Below are 19,072 nucleotides of genomic sequence, written 5' to 3'. Positions count from 1 at the left end.
AAATTAAAACAACCAGTTGTCCCAATCATATAATAGGTACTCAATAAAATTTGATAACTGATTGGACTTATAGAGGGTTTGAGGTATGCCAGTAAATGTGTAATAGTTATCATAGATCGAACTCTATAAGATAACTTTGAACAAGCAGACATGAGATATGGCTCCAGAAAAATATTTTTATATAACATTTCATAAACTTTCTTGACAACTTTCTGCATTTAATAGTACAGTTTCTTTAGTAACATGGGAATAAATGCCTCTTGTGTAAGGCTAAAGTTTTGGGAGACAAACATTTAAAGGCAGAAAACCAGAGAAATGATGACAATCTGAAAATAAATATTTGCTACCTAAAGATCTGTAAGTGAAAGGAGTTTATAAATGCTTATAAGTTAATTTATGCATGAGTGTGTAAATTCAGTTCATAAACTGACTTTCTTAATATCTTCGAAAATACAGTTTGGGACATGTAATCACTTAAGTATTAATAGTATAATTAAAAGAGCCTATACTTCAACTCACTTCATAGATGAAAAAGAAGAAGTAAATGATTGTTTCCCAGTTGGCCTTCGCAGGTGGCACAGTGGAAAAGAATCCACCTGTAATGTCGGAGACACGGGTTCAATCCCTGGGTCAGGAAGATCTCCTTGAGGAGGACATGGCCACCCACTCCAGTTTTCTTGTGAGGAAAATCCCATGGACAGAGGAGCCTGGCAGGCTATATAGTCCATGGGGGTCTCACAGAGTCGAACATGACAGAAGTGACTTGGCACACATGTACGGGCTTTGAAAACAGCTTCACCCCATCATTGGCAGGTTGGAGAGAAACACTTGGGGCACAACTTAAGCACCAAGATGATCAGGTTCCTATAAGTGGACTATCATTCAAGAGGGATTTATTGAAGCCACTCATACCACATGATACAAATAGTATAGGACAATGGACAGGATGCTGAAAAGTTGCTCAAAATATTGTTGAGAAAACAGTACTCAGTCAGTTCAGTTCAGTTTAGTCACTCAGTCATGTCCGACTCTTTGCAACCCCATGGACTGCAGCACACCAGTCCTCCCTGTCCATTGCCAACTCCCGGAGTTTACTCAAACTCATGTCCATTGAGTCGGCGATGCCATCCAACCATCTCATCCTCTGTGGTCCCCTTCTCCTCCTGCCTTCAATCTTTCGCAGCATCAGTTCAGTCGCTCAGTTGTGTCCGACTCTCTGCGACGCCATGAATTGCAGCACGCCAGGCCTCCCTGTCCATCACCAACTCCCAGAGTCTATCCAAACCCATGTTCATCGAGTCGGTGATGCCATCCAGCCGTCTCATCCTCTGTCGTCCCCTTCTCCTCCCGCCCCCAATCCTACCCAGCAACAGGGTCTTTTCCAATGAGTCAACCCTTCACATGAGGTAGCCAAAGTATTGGAGTTTCAGCTTCAACATCAGACCTTCCAATGACCACCAGGATTGATCTCTTTTAGGATGGATTGATTGGATCTCCTTGCAGTTCAAGGGACTCTCAAGAGTCTTCTCCAACACCACAGTTCAAAAGCATCAATTCTTCAGCGCTCAGCTTTCTTCACCGTCTAACTCTCACATCCATACATGACCACTGGAAAAACCATAGCCTTGACTAGACGGACTTATGTTGGCAAAGTAATGTCTCTGCTTTTAAATATGCTATCTAGGTTGGCCATAACCTTCCTTCCAAGGAGTAAGCATCTTTTAATTTCATGGCTGCAGTCTCCATCAGCAGTGATTCTGGAGCCCAAAAAAGTAAAGTCTGACACTGTTTCCACTGTTTCCCCATCTATTTCCCATGGAGTGATGGGACCAGATGCCATGATCTTAGTTTTCTGAACGTTGAGCTTTAAGCCAACTTTTTCACTCTCCTCCTTCACCTTCATCAAGAGGCTCTTCAGTTCTTCTTTACTTTCTACCATAAGGGTGGTGTCATCCGCATATCTGAGGTTATTGATATTTCTCCCAGCAATCTTGACTCCAGCTTGTGTTTCTTCCAGCCCAGCATTTCTCATGATGTACTCTGCATATAAGTTAAATAAGCAGGGTGACAATATACAGCCTTGACGTACTCCTTTTCCTATTTGGAACCAGTCTGTTGTTCCATGTCCAGTTCTAACTGTTGCTTCCTGACCTGCATACAGGTTTCTCAAGAGACAGGTCAGATGATCTGGTATTCCCATCTCTTTCAGAATTTTCCACAGTTTATTGTGATTCACACAGTCAAAGGCTTCAATGTAGTCAAAAAAGCAGAAGTAGATGTTTTTCTGGAACTCTCTTGCTTTTTCGATGATCCAGCGGATATTGGCAATTTGATCTCTGGTTCCTCTGCCTTTTCTAAAACCAGCTTGAACATCTGGAAGTTCACGGTTCACGTATTGCTGAAGCCTGGCTTGGAGAATTTTGAGCATTACTTTGCTAGCATGTGAGATGAGTGCAATTGTGTGGTAGTTTGAGCATTCTTTGGCATTGCCTTTCTTTGGGATTGGAACGAAAACGGACCTTTTCCAGTCCTGTGGCCACTGCTGAGTTTTCCAGATTTGCTGGCATATCGAGTGCAGCACTTTCACAGCATCTCCTTTGAGGATTTGAAATAGCTCTACTGGAATTCCATCACCTCCACTAGCTTTGTTTGTAGTGATGCTTTCTAAGGCCCACTTGACTTCAGATTCCAGGATGTCTGGCTCTAGGTGAGTGATCACACCATCATGATTATCTGGGTCGTGAAGATCTTTTTTGTACAGTTCTTCTGTGTATTCTTGCCACCTCTTCTTAATATCTTCTGCTTCTGTTAGGTCCATACCATTTCTGTCCTTTATCGAGCCTATCTTTGCATGAAATATTCCTTTGGTATCTCTAATTTTCTTGAAGAGATCTCTAGTCTTTCCCAATCTGTTGTTTTCCTCTATTTGTTTGCACTGATCGCTGAGGAAGGCTTTCTTATCTCTCCTTGCTATTCTTTGGAACTCTGCATTCAGATGGGAATATCTTTCCTTTTCTCGTTTGCTTTTCGCTTCTCTTCTCTTCCTAGCTATCTGTAAGGCCTCCTCAGACAGCCATTTTGCTTTTTTGCATTTCTTTTCCATGGGGATTTTCTTGATCCCTGTCTCCTGTACAATGTCACGAACCTCTGTCCATAGTTCATCAGGCATTCTGTCTATCAGGTCTAGTCCCTTAAATCTATTTGTCACTTCCACTGTATACTCATAAGGGATTTGATCTAGGTCATACCTGAATGGTCTAGTGGTTTTCCCTACTTTCTTCAATTAAGTCTGAATTTGGCAATAAGCAGTTCATGATCTGAGCCACAGTCTGCTCCTGGTCTTGTTTTTGCTGACTGTATAGAGCTTCTCCATCTTTGGCTGCAAAGAATATAATCAATCTGATTTTGGTGTTGACCATCTGGTGATGTCTACGTGTAGAGTCTTCTCTTGTGTTGTTGAAATAGGGTGTTTGCTATTACCAGTGCGTTCTCGTGGCAAAACTCTATTAGCCTTTGCCCTGCTTCATTCTGTACTCCAAGGCCAAACTTGCCTGTTACACATCGCATCAGGGTCTTTTCAAATGAATCAGTTCTTCACATCAGGTGGCCAAAGTATTGGGGTTTTAGCTTCAGCATCAGTCCTTCCAATGAAGTGAATATACAGTATCATTATCTATCAGACACTTAGAACCTCTGGAAATACTGATAGTGGGTATGGAGGTATTCACAGATATTTGGTCTTTTAGTAAGTCTTTCATCTTACTATTGACCTTTCCAGTTTCCTATCTTATTCCTGTCTATTTCCTGCTTCTCCCTACTCCATCCTCACTTTCAGGTTGCACAAATCATCTTCAATCTTTTTCTGATATTTAAAGTTTTATTTTAGTCAAGTTAGGTATTTAACACAGGAAAAATTAATTTTTGATAGATGTATATTTGAAATGGAGATCTAATTTTGTTCTAGTGTCTCATCATGCCAGTTTCATTCACTATAAATCAGCTATTTTTTTATTCATATTTTACTAAGAGTTTTGCTGCTGAATTCTTACAAATGCCTGTTTATTATTTACTTATATAATCATAAATTTATCTTTTAATTTGACTTAAAAAATACATGAGACTTGTTAACCATAATTTATCCTTGCATTTATGACATTAACCTTATCTCATCATCAGTTCAGTTCAGTCGCTCAGTCGTGTCTGACTCTTTGCGACCCCATGAATCACAGCACGCCAGGCCTCCCTGTCCATCACCAACTCCTGGAGTTTACTTAAACTCATGTCCATTGAGTCATTGATGCCATCCAGCCATTTCATCCTCTGTCGTCCCCTTCTCCTCCTGTCCCCAATCCTTCCCAGCATTAGGGTCTTTTCCAATGAGTCAACTCTTCGCATGAGGTGGCCAAAGTATTGGAGTTTCAGCTTCAACATCAGTCCTTCCAATGAACACCGAGGACTGATCTCCTTTAGGATGGACTGGTTGGATCTCCTTGCAGTCCAAGGGACTCTCAAGAGTCTTCTCCAGCACCACAGTTCAAAAGCATCAATTCTTCGGTGCTCAGCTTTCTTCACCGTCCAACTCTCACATCCATGCGTGACCACTGGAAAAACCATAGCCTTGACTAGACGCACCTTTGTTGACAAAGTAATGTCTCTGCTTTTAAATATGCTATCTAGGTTGGTCATAACCTTCCTTCCAAGGAGTAAGCATCTTTTAATTTCATGGCTGCAATCACCATCAGCAGTGATTTTGGAGCCCCCCAAAATAAAGTCTGACACTGTTTCCACTGTTTCCCCATCTATTTCCCATGAAGGGATGGGACCAGATGCCATGATCTTAGTTTTCTGAACGTTGAGCTTTAAGCCAACTTTTTCACTCTCCTCTTTCACTTTCATCAAGAGGCTCTTTGGTTCTTCTTCACTTTCTGCCATAAGGGTGGTGTCATCTGCATATCTGAGGTTATTGATTATACTCCGATTATACTGCCGATTATACTCCCGGCAATCTTGATCCCAGCTTGTGCTTCTTATAATGATAGCTTGTTATTATTTTAGTACAATGCTGGATTCAACGTTCAAAGATGTCACTTTTTTAAAATATTTTTTAAATTTTATGTATTCATTTATTTTGGTTATGCTGGTTCTTCATTGCTATGTGCAGTCTTTCTCTAGTTGCGGTGAGTAGAGACTACTTTTCTGTAATAGTTGCTGTACATGGGCTTCTCATTGTGGTGCCTTTTCTTGCTGTGGAGCACAGGTTATAGGGCTTGCCAGCTTCAGAAGTTGTTATGCACGGGGTTAGTTGCCTCACAGCATGTATCAGTGATCGAACTCATTTCTGCTGCATTGGCAGGCAGATGCTTAATCACTGGACTACCAGGGAAACCCTAAGATATTTTTAAGTAGAATTTTTGCATCTGAGTTCATTAATTATTTTGACTTTAGTCACCTTTCTGTGCTAGTTCAGGTTTTTGTATATAGAAAATGCTGGTTTCTAAAAATGAATATCTACAATCTGTAATCATTAGACTAGCAGAATTTATGGGTTCTTGGTTGTTTAGTAGAACCTCAAGTGTAAAACTGTCTGGACATGTCACCTTTTAAAAAATAGACTTCCGGTTTAGTTCATGTTTGTCAGGTCCATTTTCTCCTTTACCCTTGGTCAAATTTATAACATATATTCCTAGGAAATCACCCATTACCTTGTAATTTTCAAATGTATTCATTTAATGTGGCATATATTTATTTTTTCTTTAATGACCTTTGCCCAAAATTTGCCTATTTTTGTTCATTATCTTAAGGAACTAGCTCTTGCTTTTACTTATCTTTCTTTCTTCTACTTTCTTTTTCTTTTTCTTAAATTGGCTCTTTATGGTGTCCAGGACTATAGTGACGAGAGTGAGGCACCCTCCTTGGGTACAAAATATAAGGGATGCTAAAAAATTCAGTAGTCAAGAGAAAAAATTTAATGCAATATTTAAAAATTAAAATAAATGCAAAAATCCATAGTGGATTTAAATTCTAAGTAAAGACAGCATCATTATTACTGAGTTTTCCTTTTTGCCTCAGCTCCAACATGGCTCAACACAGTGCTGCTTTTTAGTTCATTTATTTTCAATCTTGAAGAAAGCCTTTCAGAGTGTGGAAATGGTAGACTACTCTGTGTTCTCTAAGGCTATGAAACCCCTCTTAGGCATCTTTGGTGAACTGTCCTATATATTTCTTTAGTGAACATTTTTTAAGAATCTTTTAAGACATACCAGTGATAGGTACAATGATGCCCCCAAAAGCTTAAATTCTAGAAGAAAGACATTATGTTCAAATGTGAAAAGTTTAGGTGACATTAGAGAAAAAATTCACAGAAAAGATTATCTGACAAATAATAGCAGCTTACAATTTTAATGCTTCTGGAATAACAGCTAAAATCCACCAGGTGGTGGAATAAAATGAGTTACAGCGCAGTTTAGCTCACATATTTTCCTAGTCAGAGATGTAATTTTACAGAGAAAGTGATAATTACATACTTCCATTTTTATTAGCCTATTCATGAATTTTCCATTGTATCTTTAATTTTTACAAATGAGAATGTATGTATTGAAAAATTAAAGATATTTAACCACCTTACATCCTTTCTAGTGCATGGCAGTGTATAAACAGAAGAAAAGCTCTCATTTAAAATAAGTCCAGGAATTCAATTTAAAACAAAAGAAAACAAAAACCAGAGGCAAACCCTCCTACAAAATGATTATCTTAATCTGTCAAGTTTTAGTAGAACAAGGCACTAGTATTAGACTCCTTAGCTAGAATTATTATTGTACGAAAGATTAAGATTATATGCTTTTTTACAGTTCTTGTGTGACCTATTTTCTTCTGTTAAGAAAATTTTCAAGTCTGAGACAATTGATCTGAATGTCTGTATATCTTTCATGTGTATATTTATTCATTATTAATAATGATAACAATTGTGTTTGTATTAAAACATATCAAAATGATGTTTTAACATGAATCCAACTTTAGGTTCAAATGCCTTGCTGTTAAGTCACAGAATTCATCAATATTAAAGGCATCGTGAGATCTCCAAATCTATGTCCAGCTTTTCATCATGTTCCATCATCTAACAGTGTCATCACAGGATGAAGATGAATTCAGACACAGGTTGATTAACAACCTGTGTTGACCTAACTGGGAACTGCAGAATTCTCAAAAGAAATAAAAGATTGAATGTCCCTGAGGAATTTACAACCTAATGGAATTAATAGTACAGTAATAATTATAGTTTACTGCTAATAATAAAAAATGCATGTAACCAACAAATATTTCAACAAAAGTATACAATATATTATGGACTAAAATACTATCCTATCTAAAAACTGCATGCGTTTAATTCAGTTTACAGGCATCTGAGTGCCTACTAGGTGCGAAGTATTATATTAGGTACTAAAATATTTTTTCATCTTGAATTTATAATCAAATGGATGACCTAGTTTAGGTTAATTTGCTGATCTATACTGAATAAAGATAGTTAATAAAATAGCATATTTTACTTTTAATTGGATTTTTAAAAATAAAAATATAATAACCTAATATTAAATTACAAACATTAAACTGATTATTATTTCCAGTGAGTGTTAGCTTTGGGGTTTTCTATTCTTGAAAAAGAATAAAGAAAATTTGGGAGTGACTAAGTACAGCACAGCACATAGTTGGTTTACAATATTTTGGATTTCTTTTGTACAGAGAAGTGACTCGTTATACACATATATTATTTTTAACATTCTTTTCTAAAACGTTTTGTCACGGGATATTGAATATAGTTCCCTGTGCTACACAGTAGGATCTTGTTTTTTATCCATTCTGTTTATTAGTTTGCCTCTGCTAATCCCAAACTCCCAATCCTTCCCTCCCAGCCCCTCCTCCTGTTTGGTAACCACAAGTCTGTTCTCTGTATCTGTGAGACTTTGTTTCATAGATATATTGATTGTGTCATATTTTAGATTCCACATGTAAGTGATGTCATATGATATTTGTCTTTCTCTTTCTGACTTTCTTCACTTAGTATGATAATCTCTAGGTCTATCCATGTTGCTGCAAATGGAATAATTTCATTTTTTTTTATGGCTGAGTAATGGACGACTCTACATATGGACGTCACCAGATGGTCAATACCAAAATCAGATTGATTATAATCTTTGCAGCCAAAGATGGAGAAGCTCTATACAATCAACAAACACAGGACCAGGAGCTGACTCTGGCTCATATCATGAAGTCTTTATTACAAAATACAGACTTAAATTGAAAAAAGTAGGGAAAACCACTAGACCATTCAGGTATGGCCTAGATCAACTCCCTTATGATTATACACCGAAAGTGACAAATAGATTAAAAAAATTAGATCTGATAAGACAGAGTGCCTGAAGAACTACGGACGGAGGTTCATAGCATTGTACAGGAGGCTGTGATCAAGACTATCCCTAAGAAAAAGAAATGCAAAAAGGCAAAATGGTTGTCTGAGAAGAGAAGCGAAAGGCAAAGGAGAAAAGAAAAGATATATCCATCTGAATGCAGAGTTCCAAAGAATAGCAAGGAGAGAGAAGAAAGCCTTCCTCAGTGATCAGTGCAAAGAAATAGAGGAAAACAATAGAATGGGAAAGACTAGCGATCTCTTTAAGAAAGTTAGAGATACCAAGGGAATATTTCATGCAAAGATGGGCTCAATAAAGCACAGAAATAGTGTGGACCTAACAGAAGCAGAATATGTTAAGAAGAGGTGGCAAGAATACACAGAAGAACTGTACAAAAAAGATCTTCATAACCCAGATAACCACGATGGTGTGATCACTCACCTAGAAACAGACATCCTGCAATGCAGAGTCAAGTGGGCCTTAGGAAGCATCACTATGAACAAAGCTAGTGAAGGTGATGGAATTCCAGCTGAGCTATTTCAAATCCTCAAAGATGATGCTGTGAAAGTGCTGCATTCAGTATGCCAGCAAATTTGGAAAGCTCAGCAGTGGCCACAGGACTGGAAAAGGTCAGTTTTCATTCCAATCACAAAGAAAAACAATGCCAAAGAATGTTCAAACTATGGCACAGTTGCATTCATCTCACATACAAGCAAGATAATGCTCAAAATTCTCCAGGCTAGGCTTCACCACTGTGAATTGAGAATTTCCAGATATACAGGCTGGATTTAGAAAAAGCAGAAGAACCAGAAATCAAATTGCCCACATCCGTTGGATCATAGAAAAAGCAAAAGCATTCCAGAAAAACATCTACTTCTGCTTCATTGACTATGCCAAAGCCTTTGACTGTGTGGATCATGACAAACTGTGGGAAATTCTTAAAGAGGTGGGAATACCAGACTGCCATGCATGCCTCCTGAGAAACCTGTATGCAGGTCAAGAAGCAACAGTTAGAATTGAGCATATAACAATGGACTGATTCCAGATTGGGAAAGGAATAAGTCAAGGCTGTATATTGTCACCCTGCTTATTTAACTTATATGCAGAGTACATCATGCAAAATGCCAGACTGGATGAAGCACAAGTTGGCATCAAGATTGCCAGAAGAAATATCAATAACCTCAGATATGCAGATGACACCACCCTTACGGCAGAAAGAAAAGAAGAACTAAAGAGCCTCTTGATGAAAGTGAAAGAGGAGAGTGAAAAAGCTGGCTTAAAACTCAACATTCAAAAAACTAAGATCTTGGCATCCAGTCCCATCACTTCCTGGCAAATAGATGGGGAAACAATGGAAACAGTGAGAGATTTTATTTTCTTGGGCTTCAGACTCACTGAAGATGTTGACTGCACCATGAAATTAAAAGACGCTTGCTCCTTGAAAGTAAAGCTATGACCAACCTAGATAGCATATTAAAAAGCAGAGACATTACTTTGCCAACAAAGATCCGTCTAATCAAAGCTATGGTTTTTCCAGTAGTTGTGTATGAATGTGAGAAATGGACCATAAAGAAAGCTGAGTGCTGAAGAATGGATGCTTTTGAACTGTGGTGTTGGAGAAGACTCGTGAGAGTCCCTTGGACTGCAAGGAGATGAAACCCATCAATCCTCAAGGATATCAGTCCTGAATATTCATTGAAAGGACTGATGCTGAAGCTGAAGCTCTAATATTTTGGCTACCTGATGGGAAGAACTGACTCACTGGAAAAGACCCTGATGTTGGACAAGATTGAAGGCAGGAGGAGAAGGGGACAGCAGAGAATGAGATGGTTGGATGGCATCACTGAATTAATGGACAGGAGTTTGAGCAAGCCTCAGGAGTTGGTGATGGACAGGGAAGCCTGGCTGGCGTGCTGTAGTCCATGGGGTTGCAAAGAGTTGGACACAAATTAACTGAACTGAATGGAATATATGAGTTTGCTCCTTTGGTCAGGAAGTCTCCCTGGAGAAGGGAATGGCTACCCACTTCAGTAGTCTTGCCTGAAGAATTCCATGGACAGAGGAGCGTAGTGGGCTACAGTTCATGGGGTTATAAAGAGTTGGGTACAACTGAGCATACGCTCGTGGCAACTCCATTTTTAATTTTTTGAGTAACCTCCCTACTATTTACATAATGGTTACACCAATTTACATTCCCACCAACCGTGTTTGAGTTACATTTTCTCCACATCCTCTCCAGCATTTGTTATTTGTAGACTGTTTAATGATGGCCATTCTGATTGGTGTAAATCCTATAATCTGATTTTCACGAAGCTCCTGGTGTCTTACCTCTTTCTCAGTCTCCTTTTCCATCTCCTATTCACAGTTCTTCTCTTTATGCTCTGGCTTTGGGCAGTTTCATTCACTCTCATACTTGCAGTGACTCCTATACCAACATCTGTAAACTTGACCTTTCTGACTCGAGCATTTCTAATTAATCTCTAAACATGTCTTGCTATTCATATTCCACCTAAAATTCAACCACTGAAACCAAAATCATCATCTTGCCTTCTTTTTTTTTTTTTTTCATCTTGCCTTCTTAAAACTAGCATCATCTTCTAAATCTCTTATTTCTGTTGGTGTAATAAGAATGTTTGTGTGTTAGTTGCTCAGTCATGTCCAACTCTTTGTGACTCCATGGACTGTGTCCATGGAATTCTCTTGGCAAGAATATTGGAGTGGGTTGCCATTCTCTTCTTCAGGGGATCTTCCCACCCAGGGATGAAACCCACATCTCCCATATTGCAGGCAGATTCTTTACCACCTGAGCCATCAGGGAAGCCCAATAAGAGTGTCATGTATGTTTTTATGGATTGTACTCTGTACAAAAGGACTCAGCTGAGGATTGAGCAGAAGGTGGAAGTATTCTGTTCACAAGTATTGCACTTGGGTGCAGGGCTGTGTCAGCCTTACGTCTTTTAATACTTCCTCTACCCAGAGAGGATTCTTTTGTCTGGTTCATGCACAGGGGGCATATTTTCTGTTGAAGGCCCTGAGTCTCATCACCATTTTCTTCTAGTCACTTATTTCAGAAACTCAGACTCTCCATTAATTCTTCCCTCTTCTAGTCACCTATTTCAGATATTCAGACTCTCCATTCATTCTTCCCTCTTTTTAGTCCCCCATCTATATGTTGCATTTATCCTTATCCATTTTCATGCACACTGCTAGGAGCCCAGTGCAGCCAATACTTCATTCCTGAACTGTTCTAGTAATTTTTTTGTTTAACTCTTCCTTGTTATCCTTGCTGTGCTCCTGTCTTTCCTTTACCCTGCTACAGATTACCCTTCATTGAAGCATAGTTTATTTTGTCATTTCATTGCTCAAAAACTTCACAGTCCATTTCTGCCTATATTATTAAGAACAAACACTTCAACCTGTCATTCTTCCAACAGCCATGGTCTAAAATATGTATGGTGACTTGTGCAATATCTTGTGTCTTGTAATCGCTTAGTAAATATTTATTAAATTATTTAAGATCTCCTGTGATATTTTCCCAATGCCCACCTTCCACTTAGGTTCAACGTGTACCCTGTGTGTACCCTTGGCACCACTGAATTACTGATATTCACAGAACTGGTACCCAACTGTCCTACATTTATCACCTTGGTGTTGCTGATTCATTCACCTGGGGCACTATCCGTGTTCAGTCTCTGAAAATCACTTTCCTTGTCCTGTTCCTGTCCTTGTCCCTTCCTTCTTGTAGACTGAATGACAGCTATTTTTTTTAATTCAATTTATTTACTTATTTTTGGCTGCACTGGGTCTTTGTTGCTTTCCGCGGGCTTTCTCTAGTTGCTGCAAGCTCAGACCACTCTCTAGTTGTGGTGCACAGGCTTCTCATTGTGGTGGCTTTTCTTGTTATGGAGCACAGGCTCTAGAGCATGCAGGCTTCAGCAGCCATGGCATATGAGCTTAGTTGTTCTGCAGCATATAGAATCTTCTTGGACCAGGGATCGAACTTGTGTCCCCTACATTGGCAGGCAGATTCCTATCCACTATGCCATCCGGGAAGTCCTGAATGATACCTTTATTATGGCTCACTTATAATTTTATTTTCTTGTTTTAAAGTCACCTTTGGTTTGTTCCTTCCACAAGATGTTGAGCTTCTTGAGGGTAACAAATCTTTGTTGTCTTTGCCTTCTCTTGTACCCCAGGTTCAAAGAGGAATATATAGATATTCAAAAATGTTTGTTAATTGAAAATCATCACCCAGTTTTAAATATGCACAGAAGACAGATTGACTAACCATTCAGCTTTGTAGAAGAGATACCATTACTTAAAAATGGAAAAGAAAAGTGATTATCTAGGAGCCTGTTGTTTTTAATTTTTTCCTGATAGCAGTAGACGAAAGTAAGAACAAATTTTGGTATTATTAGGATTAATATGTGAAATGTCACTGAAATAACTTATTCTACATTTTTTTTGTAGAAAGATGCTGAATTCCAGGAGCATGAAAAGATTCTGTCTCCAGATTTTCTTTCAGTTGCCCAGATCACTGAAATACTAGCAGAGGATGTTGATGGAGTTCAGCAGTAAGTACTTTGATATAACAACCAAATATGGAACAGTTCTAGTTCTGCATCTATATATGGTATAATATGTTATTACACCTTTTAAACCTTTTTTCAAAATATTTGTTATTATATTGTGCACGGATATATATATCCAGACTCTGGAACACAAAAATTCTCAAACTGACTTTTTGCACTACTCAGCAGTCTTCTTTATGGGAGAAGTGGATTTCAAACCAACTTGTTATCTTAACACAGAATAGGGATTTATTGTTAAAAGCAACCATTATCATATGACATCTTCTTTTCTCTTTCATTTGTAAAACGGACAGTATGCCTAAGAACCTCTAGGTCTTCTGTCTCATCATGACAAAAGTAAGATTATTTTCTGTAATATTAATAGTCAATACATGTATAATTTTGGTAATCCTGAATATTAGCCATCCACCTGTGATTTTTATTGGATATGAAGCTATACTAAGTATTCTAATCTCATACATTTTGTTTAAATATGGGAATATATCTGAATCTATAGGCATCAGTTCTAATACTGCTGCTGCTACTGCTAAGTTGCTTCAGTCGTGTCCGACTCTGCATGACCCCATAGACGGCAGCCCACAAGGCTGCGCCGTCCCCGGGATTCTCCAGGCGAGAATACTGGAGTGGGTTGCCATTTCCTTCTCCAGTGCATGAAAGGAAAAAGTGAAAGTGAAATCGCTCAGTCGTGTCCGACTCTTAGCGACCCCATAGACTGTAGCCTACCAGGCTCCTCCATCCATGGGATTTTCCAGGCAAGAGTACTGGAGTGGGGTGCCATTGCCTTCTCCGAGTTCTAATACAGGTACATCTTATTTTTAAAGCCATTGATTTCTACAGTAGATCATTTACTTAGAACTCTAAGATATACTCAGATATATTCACCACACAAATGCCTAAATGGTGTTTTTAGTAGCTTTAATTTTAAAAATTATCTCAGTCTAATAATGGAAGCCTGATTAGTTGTAATATATGGAGAGTGGGAATGATGTGATAATGTTCTGGACTGTAATGCTCCAGGGTAAGATTTCTATAGGCCAGTCATCTGGATGCAAGCAGAGTGTTTTAAACCATAATGGCAAATAGAAAATTACTCTGTCAGTGGTTATCATTTGCAGATCATAATATCAAATATTACGGAATAGAGGTGATTTACGGCTGAGAAGGAAATAATGACAAATGTACTGGGTGGAGGGGAAATTTGAGAAGGGAAAGCATATTAAGAGCAGGCAAATGACACTGACAGGCCTTTTCCTGAGATGCTCTTCACCTCCACTGCCTGCAAATCCTGCTAGAAATCTTGGTGATCTGTGATTTGGCCATACAGTTTACTATCTGCATCTTTAGAAGTATGAGTCAATTAAAAATTTCATAGATATCAAGTAAGAATTTCATGGTCATTTTACCATTTTTATAGAAACAGATACTGTTTGGGAATTCTTATTTTTTAGTGTCAGAATTAATTAGAAAAATTCATTTATTGTATTAATATCACTGATTACTTAAGTCAACCATATTATTTTGGACTTCTAGATAACCCCAAATATTGTCATTGAAATGCAAAAAATAGATATTTAATACTAGGTAGATGGAGTAATATGATGTAAATGACACATTTAATTTAGTTTGTAATTTATAATTTATTTGTATTGAATAGTAAATAAAATATATTATTTAAAAGTAGTTAATACTAAATAAAACTTATTGCAAACAAATGCTTTTTAGACTTGTGTATTTCTCATCACATCTTAATTTGTACTGTTTATATAACAATCTTTTTGACAATTTTTTTCAATTAGTGTCTCTTTTTTGTTAAAGATCTAATATCTAAAAAGTATTTTTCATCTCTTAAGAGGTGAGATCTAGGAGAAGGTAAATGATTCAAAGAGTGATAATACAGAAGTTAGCAACATAGAAACAACCCAAGTTCAACAGCAGGTTGACCTAAAAGGTCATTCTTTCAGGATATGTCATTGACCATCTGATTAATAGAATTCACCTGAAGTAATCTCAGATTTTAGGACATCAATTTTGGATAAATGACATCAGTGTTATGCCAGGAACCACTTCTTAGCAGAGTGATTTTCTTGAGTTTTTTTACATGATTTTTTTAACAGTAATCCTGAAATATTTGCAATCAGTCATTCACTTTCCATTTAAAATAGCATTTTATAAGTCAGGATTATATACCTTTCAAAAGGACAGAAATACAATTGAAGTATCCTGTCACCAACTGGTAAAAGTAAGCCAAAAATCATACAATTTAGGAAGCTAAGAAAATGAAAGTGTTAGTCACTCACTCCTGTCTGACTCTTTGTGACCCATGGACTGTAGCCTGCCAGACTCCTCTGTCCATGGAATTCTCCAGGCAAGAATGCTGGAGTGGGTAGCCATTTCTTTCTCCAGGGCATCTTCCTGACACAGGAATCAAGCCAGGTTTCCCACATTGTAGGCAGGTTCGTTACCATCAGAGCCACCAGGGAAGCCCCTGCAAAGCTATAGTGAAGTGAAGTCGCTCAGTTGTGTCCAACCCTTCGTGACCCCATAGACTATAGCCTACCAGGTTCCTCCGTCCATGGGATTTTCCAGACTAGAATACTGGAGTGGGTTGCCATTTCCTTCTGCAGGAGATCTTCCCAACCCAGGGATTGAACCCGGGTCTCTCGCATTGTAGGCAGATGCTTTACCATCTGAACCACCAGGGAAGTCCTGCAAAGCTATAAACCTACTTAAATAAATTATAGGACATCAGCACATTCCCTTACCTTTTAACATTAAAAATTTTGCTTCATAAGAGCAACCAATCAAATGAAACATTAAAGTATCATTAAAATATATTTCAGGAATATACTTCAAGCAAGGATAAATATCTAGGTACATTTCTCATCTCCTAACTGCTGTCATTCATGTTTTCATGTAACCCTGATTTTATTTATAGATCCATGCAAATCCCTTTTGAAAAAAAGATAGAGACTAAATTGAAAATAACTATTTAAACATAGAAATAATGTGGAGTGACCTTTTAATAACCTTTCTATAACTGGTTTCCATGAGCTGTTCAGATCTTGCCTTAGGCTTATTTCTGCATGTCATCATATTCAAAAAATGAAAGGTATTCCAATTTCAAGAGCATGCAAGAATAATGTAATATGTTTGCTGAAATTCTTGGTGAGATAAAGTAGGTAGTTACATCACCTATCACTATAGCAAAACTTCCTAAATCACTATTAAGCATCTTTTTCTTTCCCTACATTCTCCTGTGCTACATCAGTGGCCATCTCACTATTCTTCTTTGTCCCCTCTCCCTTTATCCCTAGAGGAAAAGCTTACAAATTTGCCAGTAAAATGCATGGAAACTTTACATTCAAACCACAGCGGTATCTTGTTCCCAGTGTCTCCCTGCATAGTTTCCTTTGGAGTGAAATAACTAAGAGAATAGATATGTTAAATATTTAGCCTGCAGCTCAAGTTGATGGTTAAGATTCGAATGGTACTTAGGGAAAGCAACAGAGGACACATTAGGGGAAGAGCAAAAGTTGAGGGACCTCAAGGCGATTTCACCAAAATATTCTCAGGCAGTTGTCTATTAATATACAGTTAAAACATTCAAAAAATAAAAATGTAAAGCAAAGGACACATGCAGCTATTTAGGTCAGATATTTAATTGAAAAAATAACATGCAGATTGCAGATGAAGAAAACATTTGGAAGGAAAACTAACTTCTGGAAACAAAAAAAAAAAATCGTTAGGCAAAGCTGATGTTTAAAGAGGACATTGATTCCATAAAACAAGAGATAAAAAAGAGATTATAAAATATGTTAAAAAGGAGCTGTTAGGACTAAGACAAGAAACTACAGTAAAGAATAAATCCAGGATAACAAGATGGCAGAGGAGTAGGTTGATGTGGAGTTCATCTCTCTGCACGGATACATCAGGAATACACTTTAGACACAGAAGTGCATGCAGAACACCAGCTGAGAGCAGACAGGAGTGCCTGACCAGAGGAAAAGAATATATAGAACCACTCAAAACTCAGTAGGACGAAGGAACTTGTGGGGGAAACAGGAGTATTAGTAGGGCTGGACCTGCCCTTGGTGGGTGGGGCAACAGAAGCAGGGGTTCAGTACCCACATAGGGGTAGTTGTAGGAAAAACATTTAAGGCTGAGAGTGAAACAGCTGATCTATGGAAGCCTAAATGGAATGAGAATCAGACAGTCCTTGCCACAGCCAGACATACTCTGGACAGGGACGAGGGTCCCCTGGAAGGCACAGCGGCTGGGAGCTGGAGTTTGGGGAGTGTGGAGCAATCCCAGGGTGGGGGCTGCTGTTGCCTGCAGAGAGACCGATCGAGGGGAGGGGAGGGAGGAGATTGTGATGGGAAATGCCTGTGGAGGAAAGCCAAGCAGCCATGGAAGCAAGGCGATACTGCTGAGTCACATGTAGGGGGTGGAGCCATCACCATAGCCTTTCTTTTCCCACAAGCCAGCACTGGCAGCTGAACAATACAGAGGCTGGCCCATCAAATGCCTGATGCACTGAACTACAGAGCAGGACCCCAGCTAGGGAGGGGCTCCTCTATGTGCCTGACATGCCAAACAACAGATAAGGACCCCAGGCAAGGGAGCCCTCTAAGTGCCTGAATGGGCGGAGCTACGGAGAAAGACTAGCCAAAGAGGCCTTCTGATTGCCCCCTAAAAAAAGCTTGAAAAAGACTGATAGGGCCATACTCCTGTAGCAGAAGCAGTCCATATGCCTGTACACTTGGCACTGCCAGAGTCCCCACAAACCAAGCAGCTGCACTACCTTCATGCTCAGCTCTCACTGGGGCAGAGCTGCCACAGGCAAAAAAAGCCTTGCGTCTGTGCGCGCAAGGTCACCTGGGTAGTATCCAACTCTGTGTGACCCTGCCAGGCTTCTATGTCAGGGAAGGGGGTTCTCCAGGCAAGAATACTGGAGCCTATTGGCCAATACTGGTTGCCATACCCTTTTAGAGCACTATATTTCCTGCTGCCCTAGCTACCAACTCCCCTGAGTACCTGGTGCTGGCAGAACCCCTGCAACCCAAGCAGCTGCACCACCTCCACACCTCACGGGGGCAAACCCAAGTCCTCCAGGGCAGCCTCAGGAGCAAACCCCCGTGGACGACCCACATGCAGAGGTGGAAATAAAACCACAACAAATAAAACCACAACAGAAACTCAGGGGCAGGGTGGCTAAGGAAGAAGACCCAAAACCTTCCTGCCAGCTGTACAAGCTGCAGATTAAACCCACACGATCAACTAGGCAGACTCTGTGTCTATGGAATATATAAAAGATCATTGAGAGCTCCCACAAAAGAAAACATGCTAGTACTGATAGCTGTGGACATTGGAGGCAAGAACACACAGGAGTAGCACCAGATTAGAATCTGAGCTGCCCCCACAGCAGGCACAGTGTTGGAGGGCATCCTAGGGGGGTGAGGTGGACCGTGACTCCCAGTGAGGGAAAGGACTGTGATAGCAGTGACTCAAGAAAAACATGTATTATTCTTATGTTTTGACTTGCTCTGTAGATTCTTTCGGATTCTCCCCCACCCCCCACCTTTCTTCCCCCTCTGTTCTAGTTGTCAATTTTATTGGCACTATGAAATATAATTAAGCTCTTGAGCTTTTTTTTTTTTCTCAGTCACATTTTTTATTGCTGTTATAAACCACTGCCACTACATTGGGCTTTTGTGGTTCTGTGGAGTTTTTCCTTTTTTTCTTTTTCTTTAGTTTTAATTTTTTAAACCTATCGTTATTTTTCTACATTTATTCATTTGTTGGCTTTTCCTACTGTTCTTTTCCCCTTGCAGTTGATCTTTAATGTATATACATCTTCTTTATCTATCTCTATTTAACTTTGCATATCTATTCTTTCTTTCCTTTCTATCTTTCCTTTCCTTTCAACATGTTTGTTAGCTTTATTTTCATTGCTTTATTCCCCAATTGACACCTTGCTCTAGTTTTGTTTTCCAGTTTGTGCCTTAGTTAGTTTTGTTCTAGTAGATAAAATTTTTGGTTTCCTTTGTTCGCTGGGTCAATCAAAAGTTAAGAGAATTC

The 19,072-nt window shown here is 39.0% G+C and overlaps 1 protein-coding gene across 6 annotated transcripts in view; it reads left to right on the top strand.

Annotated features, from left to right (window-relative positions):
* CABCOCO1 (ciliary associated calcium binding coiled-coil 1) overlaps window positions 1–19,072 on the top strand; it is a 150,523-nt gene that overhangs the window by 2,166 nt on the left and 129,285 nt on the right. For all 6 annotated transcript variants that reach the window (XR_014076538.1, XR_014076539.1, XR_014076541.1 and 3 more), the window contains exon 2: window positions 12,873–12,976. Coding sequence is in view for 1 of the 6 variants with exons in the window: in XM_081569062.1 (XP_081425188.1) it covers window positions 12,873–12,976 (104 nt within the window). In the remaining 5 variants the exon portion in view is untranslated. The remainder of the gene's footprint in view (window positions 1–12,872; window positions 12,977–19,072) is intronic.

This window comes from Giraffa tippelskirchi, chromosome 2, assembly GCF_054371585.1.
Source record: "Giraffa tippelskirchi isolate mGirTip1 chromosome 2, T2T-mGirTip1v1.2.pri, whole genome shotgun sequence".
Classification (NCBI taxonomy): domain Eukaryota; kingdom Metazoa; phylum Chordata; class Mammalia; order Artiodactyla; family Giraffidae; genus Giraffa; species Giraffa tippelskirchi.
This window is presented reverse-complemented; position numbering and strand designations above follow the sequence as displayed.